Here is a 14,648-nt window from a genome sequence, read left to right on the forward strand (position 1 = left end):
TTAGGTTTCAGCGTGTCAATCTGTGACAAAAGCCCCCAAAGCTCATAGCCTTTAAGGGAAATTTTAAGTCTCAAAGGTACACCTGCAAATGTTTCATACCATATATTGTGCTTGTGTGGTTTAAGATCAGCAGTTTAGTGCAGAGTCTGCATAACCCCGAGGATAATTTTACTTTTAAGCCTAGTGGTTCAGTCAGCAGTTTGCACAGTTTTAATAAGCTTAAGTTACATGAGGAAAAACTTACTTGCCAACTATTTTAAGACATTGTGCATTTGTTATAAACTTAACGTAATAAAAAGACATTGCTCAAAGCAAGCTGAGGGCCATGCAAAGAGCAATATTAAAGATGCAATGGTAAAGGAATGGGGGGAGGGGAAGTAAGGGCAGTATATTTTTCCATTTAAGGAAAAATTATTTTTGAAGAACAAAGATGGGGGTTAATGTCTATGGGATTAAAAAAACACCAGAAATGACAGCAAAAGTAAAAAGTTCATAACAGCCCAAAATATTGTATTCATAACAAAATGAAATTAAAATAAATTTCAAAATGCCAATGTCATCCAACAGGGCAGCAATAAGAGGTCAGAGGTGAACGGGGAGGAGGAAGTACCTGGCCCTCCACTCAACCTCCGATCCTTCACATAAGCGACTGAGAGAATGGGGCAAGGGAGACAGAGGGCAAGATTAACACAACTCATGTCCCTCTGCATGAAATATAAAACATCACAACACATTCACCCATAACTACAATGATATTACTGCTGAAATAATTATTTTTATAAGAGATATTACTCAAAGATAAACCAGGACAGAGACACAAATATACACATAAAATCTCTCACTCACTCACTACAGTCACTTGTATGTTGTGGATACTTACTGTAGCCCATTCCCTGCAGGAAGTACTTGAAGGCTTCAGTCAACTTTCCAGGCTGTAAAACAACACATCAGGGTTTTGATGGTCTGTGTGGATTTTTTATTTAATTTGATTGCATCAGGTTCTGTGTTGGTTTGTTACCTGTGTGAGTTGGGGGAGTCCACCAGAGTCAGCCATCTGTCACAGGAGAAGAGAAGAGCCATTAACTAAGTTGCTAGTCACTGATAACTAACCAGAGTTGAGCGGAGTTGACTCACTAGAGCCCCAAATTTGTATCAATCCGCCACTGAAAATAGTCCCGAACAAATGCACTTTTTTGTCCCGTTTGATTAAAGTTTGCTAAAAACTACAGTAACAAGCTGTTACTGAGACTTTTGTAAAAAATAAATAAATAAAACTATATATTTGTTACCTGATTTTAAAGATTAACATCCTCAGTTGGAACCAACAGGCTTGGGGATGATGAGAACCACAGACAGCGCAGGGCAATTAGAAAGTATTGAGAGATGGACTAACAACTTGTTGGTTTTGGTCTTTTCATGGCATTCGTTGACAGTAAAAAACACACCTTAACCTTTAATAATGTATGAATGTATTCCCTTTTTTTGCCTTATGCATTACTTGTTATCATTTCTATGTTTAACAATTACTTTATCAAATTTATATTGTGTTTTCCATTCTAATAGTTTTTAGCCAACACAAAGTGAAAAAAATAGTGTGCTATTTTGTTTCTAAATGATCCTGCTGTCTTTAAACCTAAGTCTTGTCATGTCATTACTAGCCATTAGCCATCACAGGAAGTCCAGCCAATGTACAGGACCTCATCATCAAATTAAAAGTCCCCAAATGTTCTGTGAAAGCTAAATCTTTGGACTTTTTTCAGTAATATGAAACATTTGAATTCAAAATTCAAAATGCGCATGTTTGGAACGGCCGTTTGCTTGGCCTCCAGTATTGATGCTTCAGTGCATAGAAAAAAGAAAACTGTTGATGTGAGGTGTGAATGAGTATATACACCAACAACATGAAAGAAACTAACATTCTATTATACACAGATGTTTAGTACTGTAAGTGAATCTTTTCTCATTTCAAGTATAATAAGGGCGCATTTAAAAAGTAAAATGAGCCCATGAGAATGAGCCCATTCACAGGCTTTCTCTCTCTCAGAGGAAGCTTATCACCGTTGTCTCTCCTCACCAGCCAGTCTCTCTGTCTCTCACTCCTGCTCTCAGCTGGCTTGCCCTCTCTCTCTTTTTCTCTTGTCTTTTTAAAAATGAGTTGGGAAGCTGACAACAAAACTTAACTTTTAACGTTATCAAACTAAGAGAGATGTCCTCCCTCCTCTCTCTCATGGAAGGATTGTACAACTCTGATCTCCACCTGTGCTCATTACATGCAGTCACAGAGCCCTGAGGCCCCGCCCTGCTGCAGTGGAGTGGCTAGCTGTTTGCTTGTTTGGTCAAAGCTTCTCAATATTGAACGTGTCGGGTGTCCAAATTGCACCAAATTCGACACTGCACTTCCTTGGGTCCTCAGCAATACACCTGCCAAGTGTGAAGTCAATCAGATGAACGGTTGTCAAAATATGCGAAGGACAAACATACAGACGGACAAAGATTCCTTCCTTTATAGTTAGATGTTTTTACAACAATGATTTTTTATTTGATTAACTGGTAACTTAAAAGTTCATGCTAATTTATTTTCATTAAATTCTCCTAATCCTTAATCTAAAAATAATTTATTGATTGATTAATAATTGATAACAGACCTGTTTTTATTAACTCTTGAAAGTTTCATTCATCAGCTGATCCCATATTGTTCATATGGTTCACAGATAATCTGTTATATATGCAGAAGCTGTAGTTGACAGAGACAGTTACCTTTAGGAAGGTGGTATTGGTTGGGTCCAGTTTGGAGTTGCACTCGACCTTGAGGACAGAAACATTAGATTGAACTGAATAAGCCTGCAGTAACAAGCAACTTGATGACTTCATTTTGAGTTAAAGATAACTTGGAGAAAGAAAGGACCTGGGGGAGAAGTGTGGCTGTACTGTATGTATAGACTATATATGGATACTACATCAGTATGTGTGCGTGTGTGTGTGTGTGTGTGTGTGTGTGTGAGTGACCCAGATACTGCAGTGTGCTGCAGAGATGAGTCACTCCAGCAGGCTGAGAGCACAGCCGCAGTGCACACACACACTCTCTCTCACACACACACACACACACACTGTAGACAGATGTGAACAGATACACAGTGCATGACCACTAACACTTGTGGACACACACAAACACATAGACAATGCGGATTAACCGACAGTTTCATACACACATGGAACATGTTCTCTGCTGCTTCCTGCCCTGCTGCATTTAATCTTTAATCCTTCACACAGGTTGCCAAATTACACATTTTACCACCTGAAACATCTTAAATATGAAAACACTACAACTAAAATGCGTGTATATTAGACTAAAAGTTTTCTTTAAAGAGCTACATCTGTTGATACAGTATCACGTAATTATTACAAATCACATGCAGGTTTGCAAATTTACAAAACAGTTGCAAATGAGTTGCAAGATATGAAAATGTGGTGAGTCTAAAATGTAGTCAACACATTCCACTTCCTCTGCTCGCTCTGTATGGAGGAATGCGTCATATAAGTGGAAGCAAACACAGCAGCCTCAACGGGTCACATCAGCGGATATGAAATATTAACATGACCTCCATCTGTCACATCCAATAAAACAATCTTTATTTACATCTCTTGCCTCCTCACGCTGTTTCCGTCTCTCCATTTCTCTCTTTCCAAGACATTTGGTAACAAAATCATACCCCACCCTCACTCGCCTCCCTCCTTCTGCACCTCCATCCCATTCCTCCTCCATCTGATTTGATTCAGGTTTGAAAATGTGGCAGATTAACTGGTGCAGAAGCATACATATCTGGGCCACTTCAAACTGTGAAGCCCTAGAGACAGAGCGAGGCCATCTGGCCCCTGGAGAACACACACACCTATAGTATCAAAGGCATGTATTGCACACACACAGTCACAGATGGACAGACAGGGAGACACATATCCAGTCACTAGGGGGAGCAAGCAGGGTTGTAGAGAAAATGAACCAGATCTCTGCTGGCTGACCTGTTTTTGTTTTATTGAATGACAAACAGTCACTAACTGGATTTACATGCCAAGTACAAAACACTGAACAGAGCAGGAACACTGCAAGGAGGGGAGTGTCTGTTATTTAGAGTTTCGGCTAGACTAATATTTCGTTCTTAGAGGTAGAACTCCTGTGAAAGAAGAATTCATCTCAGTGTGAGAATAAAAAGAGTGAGCTACAGTAAGGAAGGAAGGAAACTACATGACAGGATAAGGAGAGGAGTCTTTTAGAGCAGGTGGACAAAGTCAGTGAAGGAGAAGAAAGGTGATGGACTCACCACTCCCTCCTCAGCAGGGGCGTTGTCTCCCACAACCAGCATCACAGGACACCTAAAGGAAACCATCAGCTTTCATGGTGAACATTGACTTGATTTTAACTTCAATCAGAATTGTGGGTATATTTTAAACTTCCTCATAACTTTCATCATCAAAATGATTCTGCTATTATTTCCATCAACCAACTAATTGTTTAGTCTATAAAAAGTCTATAAAAAACACAATTAACAGTTAAAATCACAATTTCCTAGAGCCCCAGGTGACGTCTGCAAATTGCTTGTTGTGCCTGACCAACAGAAGATATCCAACTTACAAACACATTAAACAGTAAATTTCACATTTAGCAGCTGGAACCTTTCCAACCTTTTCTTTGATTAATTACAACAAGTAATTAATTGATGGTCATAATTGGCAATCAGCTGATTCTGCTGATGAGTTCATTCATCACTTTGTTATGAAAGGTGTGTCTGTAGACTCACTTCAGGGTCTTGGCATTGAGCACTGTCCCACTGCGGTTCATCTCTAGGTCCCTCCGACTGAAAGAGAGAAGACGTTGTAAATGATCAGATAAAGTGCTTGTTTTATTTATGTGTGTGTGGACCAGGTATTCCTCATGTTGTAGGGACATAAATCTGTCTAAAGAGTCACATTGTGGGGATTCGCCTCCCTTTTGGGGACAAAAAAAGTACCCATAATGTAAATTATTACATATTAAAGACTTGGTTGAATGATAAGGTTACGGTTAGGTTAAGGTGAGGGTAAGAGTTGGGATTAGAGTAAGTTTCAAGGAAATTAATGTTAGTCAATGTTATGTCCTCTGGAGTGACGGTGTGTGTGTGTGTGTCTCCACCTGTTGTACATGTTCCAGAAAAGTTGCAGGTTGAACTGGTTGACAGTGTTGTTGATCTGTTGCCGGTAGCTCTGCACCAGCTCCGTGTTGTTCATCAGTTCCTCCTGCGCACACACACACACATACATACACACAAAAACTGCTCACTGGCTTGGCAAAGATTGCTGAGTTTAGACAACGTGTCAAAAAAACTTGCGAGACAACTGAGAGCTGTGTGTCCACTCTTATTCCTGAACTCTGAGCTTACCTGGCTGAAAAGATGTGGCAGCACAGTATCTGGCAGGGCGCTGGTCAGACCTGACAGCTGGGGGACAGATGAAGAGATTATTATTGAGAGATAACAGAAATCAGATCTGTATGTGTGAATATGTGTGTATCTCCCCAACCCCGACAGTGACAGTCACAGATGTGAAACACTTATAGACAGGTACCTTGGTGGCAGCCCAGTCAATCCAGCCTTTGCCATTGGGGTCGATGTTGAGCAGAACCAAGCCCTCCACCATGTCAGGGAAGATCAACTGAACAGTGTAGTCATAAAGACAAGTCATTGAGAAGTTTTAAGGCTGTTCTTTGAATCAGAGGTCGTGCACTTTGACAAGAAATTCTGCTCATAATGCATAAAGGCTGAATATCTTATCTTTTAATCCAACACTATTCCGAACAGGTAATCTGGGTACAGTTACTGGTGAATTTATTGTACCTACCAGTTGACTACTACACTGATAAATGACCTACAGAGCAGGAGAATCCAGATGTGACTTACAGCTAACTTGGCCAGAACATAAGCTCCAGCTCCAACTCCAATCCCAACGATGCTCTTGAATCTAAAAAAGATCATTACTCAATTAGATGCTGTGTAAGAAAGGATTCTAACAGTCTGCTGTGCCTATATTATGTTACAGAACAGTATTATCGGCAGCAAAGACTGTAATGCATGCTTGTGCAGAGCCAAGTGCTTGTACATCTCAGCTGTGGCTGGTACTGTGTGTCCAGGCTAAAATTACTTCCCGTCGGCAGGAAGCAAGCTGGTCTTCAATCGATATTTTCTAATCTGAAGTCTACTGGAGCTGCTCAGGAATCAGAGAGGCTACACTGTGTTTAATGCTTTAGTCAGAACATTAGAGGTAAAGATGGATCATACAAATTTATTTTAGCAAATAGGATCTATAATTTTTCCTACAGTATTTTTAATATTCTGAAAAGTATCTACAACTAAAAAGACTGGTGAAAATAGGAATATTTTAATGATAGATACCAATGCAGTTTTGTATGTAACACAGAAGGAGACAGATGCAATAGATCGTCTTTTCAGCAACGGAAGAGTATCTCGTCTTTGCCAGCTGGTGGAGTGAAAAGAGGACGTGATGTCCCTGCAGATGGCCGTTATTAAAACAATGGCTGTGTCGGCTCTCTGGTTAAGTGCAGAATGAGTAATTTGAAAGTGAAAAGCACCAACCCGAAGTGCTGCACCACAGTGGGCAGCATCCCAGCCAACTGGTCCATGGTAGGGTACTGATACCTGAGGATAGAGAAAGGACACGACTTCTAACCATCACTGCTTCACATGCTGCATTTGTGTGATCAGGATATTGCAATCATCTGTTTCTATTTTAAAACCACAACCAATTTATGGTAATTTATGAATACTTTATTCATGGTAAATAGTAAATACTAAATTATTCATTTATGTTTTTTAAGAGTTAAGTGGTTTAATTTCAAGATATTCTCTCGATCCATGGAAACATGCTAACTACTGCATTAGCTATTTATCAATAGTCTAATCCCCTGGCCATCAGTTTGAGGTGTGCCAACCAAAAAACAATAATTAACACATGTTAAATAATAAATAACTTTCCATTCATTAGTGGTTATCACCAACATGTGTGTGCATTTCTGTGTATGTTTTGTACCCTTGTGGCAACTGTGATGCTCCAATCTGCTGTCCCGGGGCATCGACGTGGCAAACCACAAAGTGCTTGGTGATCTCCTGCATGTCCTCATTATTGAAGAAAGTGTTGAAGCACAGCTTGTCTGTAGGAGAGCAAGGGAGGAGAGGAAATAAGCAGAGGTAGCATAGGGTGAGAGCGGATAGAGATGGGATATGTGTAGGTACAGAACATGAGAGGCAGGGAGGAGGAAAGCAAAGGGCAGGGCAAGGAGAGGAGAGGAGAGGAATGTGATTTCATTAAATATGCACCACACTCAGAGAGGACATCGAAGGTGGCCATCTGTACAACTGATCCTGTGCCAGCAAGGAGAAGGCAAAGACTCCTTCCAATAATGCCAATATACAATGTGTCAAATATCCCTTATTCACCTCCACTTTAACAGAGGACTGACACTATGAATAACCTATGATGCTGCTGTATGTTTTTGATAAGGCAGTGCTTATATAAATAGCTCCAACACTAATTGCTCATAAAACCTCAATGTTATATATTTATATTTGCACAGAAAATAAAAATCTAACATCTAACATGATAGAACATAAGACAACTTTGACATTGCTGGAAGGAGTATTTTTTACCTTTTCGTGAAGCTAGGCTAGTTAGTAGGTGGAAACTAGCTAGCCTAGCTTTGTGATTCTTAATGTGAGACTTTGTTCATCAAGTAATTGTTCTTTTGAAGTCACTAATACACATTCTGTACTGTAAGGTGTTTAGGATTCAAATATTTTGCCTTCTGACACAGTATCAGATGTGTCTGAGTTTTAGTTTGAGATGATTAATGCTACAAATTGGCCACTGTGATCTAAGAAGGTTTTTAAAATGTTTTAGTTTGCCCATTTTATTTAATGCTATTTCAGCTCTGTGGCTCAGCAGTCTATCAGCTGAATGTTTTTTCTATAGAGAATACAGCAGTGTGAGGCTCCTTAGCTAGCTGGTTGATGTTAGCAAGCCAGCTGTTAGCAAATACAGCTGCTAGCGCATTTTCATACAGTAGCACAGTGTGTGTAACAATCATAAAATGGCATGTGTTATGTTATTATCATTATTATTGAATCATTGTTACATTGTCCCTAAATTCGTATATGAAGTTGGATAATGGGGCATTTAAATCACTCTTAAAATGTAGAGATGATAAAAAATAATCTCTTTTTTTGTCTCTTGTCTCTTCTTGTTTTAGAAAGGATTTCTTTTTGACAGTGACTCATTGAGGATTTCTCTCCATTTTCTGAACTAGCATAACATTGGAATCTGAAAAAGCTACATGTATAATAGATGTCAGCTCTCCATTTGCCCTCCTTCTCCTGGCTCTGTAGTTGGCCTACTTTCAGCCTGTGTGCGTCAGGCTCAGTGAAACCACGCAGCAACATCGTTTCCTCCTCGGGCTCTGACTAAGCCGCGTTAATTAAACGGACCAATTAGCATGACAACTGGGTTATGGATGAAAAGTAGATGATGTCGCGAAGCTGACCTCTCAATCTTTGCCCTGGCGTCAGTTTGTCCATTTTATTACGTACACAAGAATACCGATGCTGCATGAGGATTGAGGTGAGAAGTTTCTCCTGCTTTCTCATCAATTCACGCTGAATCATCGGTCAGCAGCTGGCAGTCTGCTCTCCTACTGACTCCGTGACCCACTTTCTCCCTCTGCACTTTCTTTTTTATCTCTCTGTTTGATCTCTCGCTATCATTTCTCCTCTTTTTGTTTTCTATTCTATTTTCCTCATCCTCCTCTTCCTCTGCAGTCACACCAACCAAATAGTGACAGATGCCTCCAAGAATTACTTTACTTTCTCCTTTATTTTCTGCGCCACAACCTCTTTTCTACTTCTTAAATCAGTCTGCTTGCCATCTTCTTTCACACTCGCACTTCTTATCTCTTTCCCTTCTTTTCATTTTCTATTTTTTTGTCCTCCCTCCTGTTCTCTTCTGTTCTCTCTACTTCTCTGTTTTCAACCGGGGGACTGGCAGACTGCTGTGCCATCTGCAATTGGGAGTCATTTTGAATTGAATTGAACAAAAACTCCCCACCAATTTTCCTTCATTTTTTTTTTTTTTTTGCTGCAACTCCCTTCATTCCTCACCTTTCTGCTCTATGCTGTATGATTGTGCCCCGCAGTTGAGTGATTTAGTGACTGGCTCTGAATACTAATAAGCCTGTGGTTCTGCTGCAGCCTGCAGAAGCAAAAACAGTGTTATTCTGGTCCGTTCTTTACTCTACTGTCTTCTGCATTCTATCTAACTGCCAGATGATTTTCTTGAGCTCCAATTTACTGTTTGTTTTTTATTACTGTCATTTTTATTCCCTATTTATTGTACAATCAGTTTGATCATAATAAAAAGGGGGATAGGATCAAAAGAAAAAGGCAGCAGGATTGACAATAAAAGCCAGATATCTGCGTCAGCAGAGCCGTAGATGTGCTCCGGTCCATGATAACACGCTGTCCTGCGTCACCCTCCCCCCCAAACTTCCTCCATCCCTACCCCACCTCCGCCCATTAAGGCAGCGCCGCAGTGCCGCTGGCCCCACCCCGCCTCCCTCCGCAGGATGGGGATGTTTTTCTGACCTACATTTCATCGATGCCTCTCGCACTCACCCTTTCATCTGCCTCACCATCTCCTCCTCTTTTCTATTTTTGTCGCCACACTTTAAGATATCCGTCCCCCCCCTTACTCCCATTATTTCTCTCTCATTGTTTGTTCTTCTGTCTCTGCACCTACACAAATGGATTTATATTATTATCCCTGCCTTTATTAAACTATTGACCACTCAGCCTGTATTAAGTGCTGGCGTGTGGGGCATGCTGTCAACACTCTGCTGCTAGACTTCAACATGGTGCTTGAGATAATTTTTCATGTTTATTGTTACAAGAAATCTTATTGAATTCAAGCAAGACCATTTTATAAGATGTGATGTTTTTTCATAAAGGCCATTTTATCACTTGACCTTTTCAGATACAAGTAAGTGTCTTTCTGTAACCTCCTGATAAAACACACATACAGTATGCTCAACACTGAACTGGAATGATGGCAACTTAAAAAGATAACTGTATGTCTGATTTCTGACTTGATTCTTTTAATTACTTGTAAAGTTGTGAAAGTTATAAAGGACCTCTTGCTGGAGGTGATAATGAGTGTTAGCCATGCGTATGTGTTGGGAAGAAATGATGTGGTATGGAGGCTAATTATCACCTTTGATAAATGCAGAAACACCTCACCAACCAGCCTGGAACATCTGTCAAGACACACACACTTGTTGTAGATACTCACGATTCAGTCCCACATCGTGGTAGGTGAGGATGGCGGGCTTGTTTCCTTTTGGCGCCCCACGGATCACCACATGCAGCATCCCATAAGGGGTCTCAATATCGTGTTCCTGTGAAACACAAAAACACACTCTCACTCACCTGGTGATTTGCACACATTCACACCTTTCATAAAAACATTTGCACCTGAATCCTCCCCGAGCAGACAGGGTGTGAGGAGGAGATAAAACACACGGCCACTGATCAACAATCTCAAGATACATCAATCTATCTTATACACTGTGCACTCTAAGATATTTATAATTTAACCTGCTTTTTATTGAACTTCCGTCAAATGCTGCTTTAATATTAACAGCCGATCTATGCAGGGATGTTCCTCATTAATCTTCAGTGACAGCTTCTTCTCACAGTATGATGGAGTTGCAGGGGCTCAGTCATAGATAAGCAGGAGGTCAGTAATTAGTGTGAGCAACGACCACAGTGAATCATAACAGTAAATTATTGAAAATGGATTGACTTAACATGTCCTGCTCTGCAATAATTCAACAGGAAAATGGCTGAGAGGAATTTAGAGTCCATAGTAAAAAAAAATAAATAAATAAAAACCGCAGTCTTCAACTAAAACATGTCTGCAGACTTGTGCTGTCTTTAAATAGTTGACTTGTTGTGCATCCTGACCTCTCTTGTTATGACCCACATGTTGTCAGCATCCGTTGGTCAGAGCCAACCAAACTCAAAATGGAGGTAGGAGATGTGTGTTTCCATGAGCTGCGCAATGTAGGCACACACACACACACACACACACACACACACACACACACACACACACACACAAACACTTGGAGCAGAGTGGTGTTTTGGGATTATTATGCCTGGTTTAGGCGTTAAGCCGCAGTGAAGCCTTTATTGATGATGCTGACACTTCTGTCTATACACTCCACTTCATACACATACATCCAATACACACTGACACGCCATCGTTATTGTCCTCCGCTCCCTTCAGCATGTTTTCTCACCTTAAACTATTCAGAGACAGAGAAACAGCTGACTGAAAATCCTTTGTCAATCTGCTGCTGTCAATCCGCAGCATCTCTCAACAACCGCATGCTATTTGTAACACAATACACATTCACTATGGAGTTATTTAAATAACTCGCAAATGACTCACATTACAGAGACAAACAGTATTTATGGTTGGAGCCAACTCTCTCCAAAACTCTGTACAACCCCCCCCCCCCCCCCCCCCCCCCCCCCCCCCCCCCCAAATCCCCACAGCAGATAGTCATGCAGCCATCAGTTATGAGTTAATCCAGACAGATTATCTCACTATTATTTCAGCATCAACATGAGTGTTATCTTCAATCAAAGCATTCTAATCTGAGGCAGTTACTGCACCAGGGGCTTTGTTCACTGTCTGTTTTCAGTGACTGAATTCTGCAAAATATAAGGAGACAGTTCGCAAACACATGATGACCTTCAGATGTGCAGGACGAAAACACATTGAGAGGAATTTCAAAATATCTTTAGGGGGGAAGTGAAATTTGAGCTTTCAAAATAAGACACTGCTCTCCTGTCAAAATTATTAATTTCCTTTCATTTTTACAAATTAGTTAAAGCCCAAAACCAGCAAATGTCAGGAAACGTCTTGGCTGCGTCACATTCAGCAAGAAACACATAAAGCCGCCTGCATCAAATCGTTTCCTTTCATTTATCCACCCTCCCTTCCTTGCACACACTCATCTGCTTCAAGGTTGCTAAAATGGATGACACTGCAGAAGGATTAACACTTTCTCTACACACTCATGGACACACACACACACATGCTTGTGTATTTATCCGCAGAAGAATGCGCATCGATGCATTGCACAGCATCTGTGCTTAAGCGTGCTTAAGTGTGTCAGTGGGCCACAGTCAGAGAATGACCCATCATTTGGCCCTGACATAACAGTTTCTCCTCCTCAGTAAACAATATAAAGACAAGACATATTCCACAACAGCATTGCAACACAAATACATTTTAATGACTTCCACAATTTTTTTTTTTTTTAAAGAAATACACTAAATTCAACATTTAGATGCAAACACAAGCAGCTAAAAAAACATCATAAAACAATTTTCTAAAAAATAGGCATTCTGATTATTCTGATGTTGTTGAATATGTGTGTGTGTGTGTGTGTGTGTGTGTGTGTGTGTGTGTGTGTGTGTGTGTGTGTGTGTGTTTAACTCACACACACTATATGAATAAATTACAGTCACACTCAGTCACAGTAAAACATCCTTCCATCACAAACTCTTCCCTGCCACTCACCCCATCCCAGCACTCAGGCATGTTTCCACAGTAAGTGTTCTCTCAGCTGACGAAGAAGAGGAGGAAGAGGAGGGTGCAGACAGGCAGACGAGCAGCCAGGCCTCTCCTGTTTTAAGGGACTAGGTCCTGGTGAGCGCTCGCTGTAGGATGGATAGCTGGATGATAGATGCTGCAGGCTGCTGCAGTGTTTGTCTGCTGGGCTACGCTCCCACACAGACTCTTAAACTGGAGCTGCTGTCCGCCTCCTCCTCCCCTCCCTCCCTTTTCCCTCACACTCTATAGGCACCCGAGACAATGGGTGGAGCAGGCTGAAGATGATTGGCTCAGAGTGCTGCCTCCCCTATGCAGGATTGGTTGTCTGTATTGTCAGTCTTTAGTCTGAAGGCGCTCTCTCTCTCATCAGCACCACTGGTCTAGTTTTGTCTGCTTTCCTTGCTGACCTTGTTATGTTTCTCCCTTTTGGCAAAAACAAAACAGCTGCTGTTCATAAATTAGCATTAATGAGGCCAAATCTTCTGTTGGAAAGAATTAGGAAACCTGAACTGGAGCTCTGCAGTCAGTCTGGACATGACATGTTGTGCAACAAAAAAGGACTTTTGTTTTAACCACTCTTTTAAGGCCAGGTCACACCAGCACTTAAAACAGCAACATTTCACAGTGAAATAAAGTAATTTAAAAAGAATCAACGTAATCTGTGGATTTGCTTTCAAATTTCTTGCATTGAGTTCAACTCTGGTGAACTTTGACATCAACTTTGCATCATTAATCAAGAGCAAGCTGACCTGTATTAAGTTACATTAAGGCTCTGGAACAACCTGCCTGTGGATATAAGGCTGGCTAAGTTTGTATCATATTTTAAATCCCTTTTTAAAATATACTTTTATTGGAACTGTCAGGCTGATTTTACCTTCAATTTTTTACTTGATTTTATTTGAATTGTCTCTGTACTTCTTGTATCCTATATTACATTTTATTCTGGTCCAGTTAATGTCTTTTGTTACATATACATTCTCTATTTCATTCATTAACCTGTGGTTTGAAAAGATAAAACCTAAAATAACTTATTTTTGTGACATTTGATAATGTGAACATGTTAGCAAACTATTCCAGCAGACAAGCAACATTATCATTCATTTGAGGTCATGTTTGGGTCCACCTGATGAATGTTAGTCCAATATTCACTCTCCTGTTAGTCTGCTTTGGTCTCCGTTAACTCCTGAGATTAATATCTGGCAGCTAACTGCTCCACTATTTCACCAGCTAGTTGCTAAAGTTCTGTCTGCTGTTTACTGCTGGGCAGGTAGTGTACAGTCGGCTTTTAGCTCTTTTTACTGAAAACAGCTGCCTGCTGCAGCCAAAAACACTGATGACAACGGTGTGCATGAACCAAAACAGTAAAGTTGTGGGCTGGAAAACCCAAACAATGAGCTGAAAGATGCTAAAACGCTCCGTAGATCTGATGGAAAAAGCAGATTTGTGAGAAAAATCTGAGTGGGTCCATCACTACAAGGGACTCCTTTCACATACAGATAGTCATGTGATCCATTGTTGATATAAAAATATTAATTAGAGTCACTTTAAATAATTATCATTACAACAAAAGGAAAGGTAAATTTCCATGTAATGAGGAACTAGTTAATTTTAGACAACAAAACAACACGTATGAAGGATAAATCTGGCAATTTTCTATATTTTTCTCATTATCAACAAATCCCATGTAAAGCCAAACCAACAATGAATTAATCTACTTACAAGTATTGTGTGTGTATCCAAAGCCTGATATATCTTTGTCGTAGAACTCCGTTGTCATCCAAAAACTATTAAAAGCATGTTAGTGACTCACAATGTTGTACTGGGTGACATGCTCCTTTGCCCTGAAGAGTTCAGGCATGTTCGTTTTTTTAAAAATGGCTCCAAAGACTGATAAGAGCAATCATGTTTTCAGTCTCTGGAGAGTAGTTCTG

At 40.4% G+C, this 14,648-nt stretch overlaps 1 protein-coding gene across 4 annotated transcripts in view; it reads right to left on the reverse strand.

Annotated features, from left to right (window-relative positions):
- Window positions 1–14,648, reverse strand: part of ndrg4 (NDRG family member 4) — a 56,164-nt gene that overhangs the window by 5,755 nt on the left and 35,761 nt on the right. The window contains exons 1-14 of one of the 4 annotated variants that reach the window (XM_042411259.1): window positions 12,685–12,860; window positions 10,381–10,486; window positions 7,075–7,195; window positions 6,621–6,683; window positions 5,928–5,988; window positions 5,596–5,682; window positions 5,412–5,468; window positions 5,165–5,268; window positions 4,794–4,850; window positions 4,317–4,368; window positions 2,758–2,805; window positions 1,019–1,054; window positions 881–932; window positions 611–649 (exon numbers count right to left, since the gene is read on the reverse strand). In XM_042411259.1, coding sequence (XP_042267193.1) covers window positions 611–649; window positions 881–932; window positions 1,019–1,054; window positions 2,758–2,805; window positions 4,317–4,368; window positions 4,794–4,850; window positions 5,165–5,268; window positions 5,412–5,468; window positions 5,596–5,682; window positions 5,928–5,988; window positions 6,621–6,683; window positions 7,075–7,195; window positions 10,381–10,486; window positions 12,685–12,705 — 904 coding nt within the window. In that variant the 5' untranslated portion in view covers window positions 12,706–12,860. Of the gene's footprint in view, window positions 1–610; window positions 650–880; window positions 933–1,018; window positions 1,055–2,757; window positions 2,806–4,316; window positions 4,369–4,793; window positions 4,851–5,164; window positions 5,269–5,411; window positions 5,469–5,595; window positions 5,683–5,927; window positions 5,989–6,620; window positions 6,684–7,074; window positions 7,196–10,380; window positions 10,487–12,684; window positions 12,861–14,648 lie in introns of those variants that run through there. The other 3 variants (XM_042411257.1, XM_042411261.1, XM_042411258.1) reach the window with 3 other exon arrangements.

Source organism: Thunnus maccoyii, chromosome 5, assembly GCF_910596095.1.
Source record: "Thunnus maccoyii chromosome 5, fThuMac1.1, whole genome shotgun sequence".
Lineage (NCBI taxonomy): Eukaryota > Metazoa > Chordata > Actinopteri > Scombriformes > Scombridae > Thunnus > Thunnus maccoyii.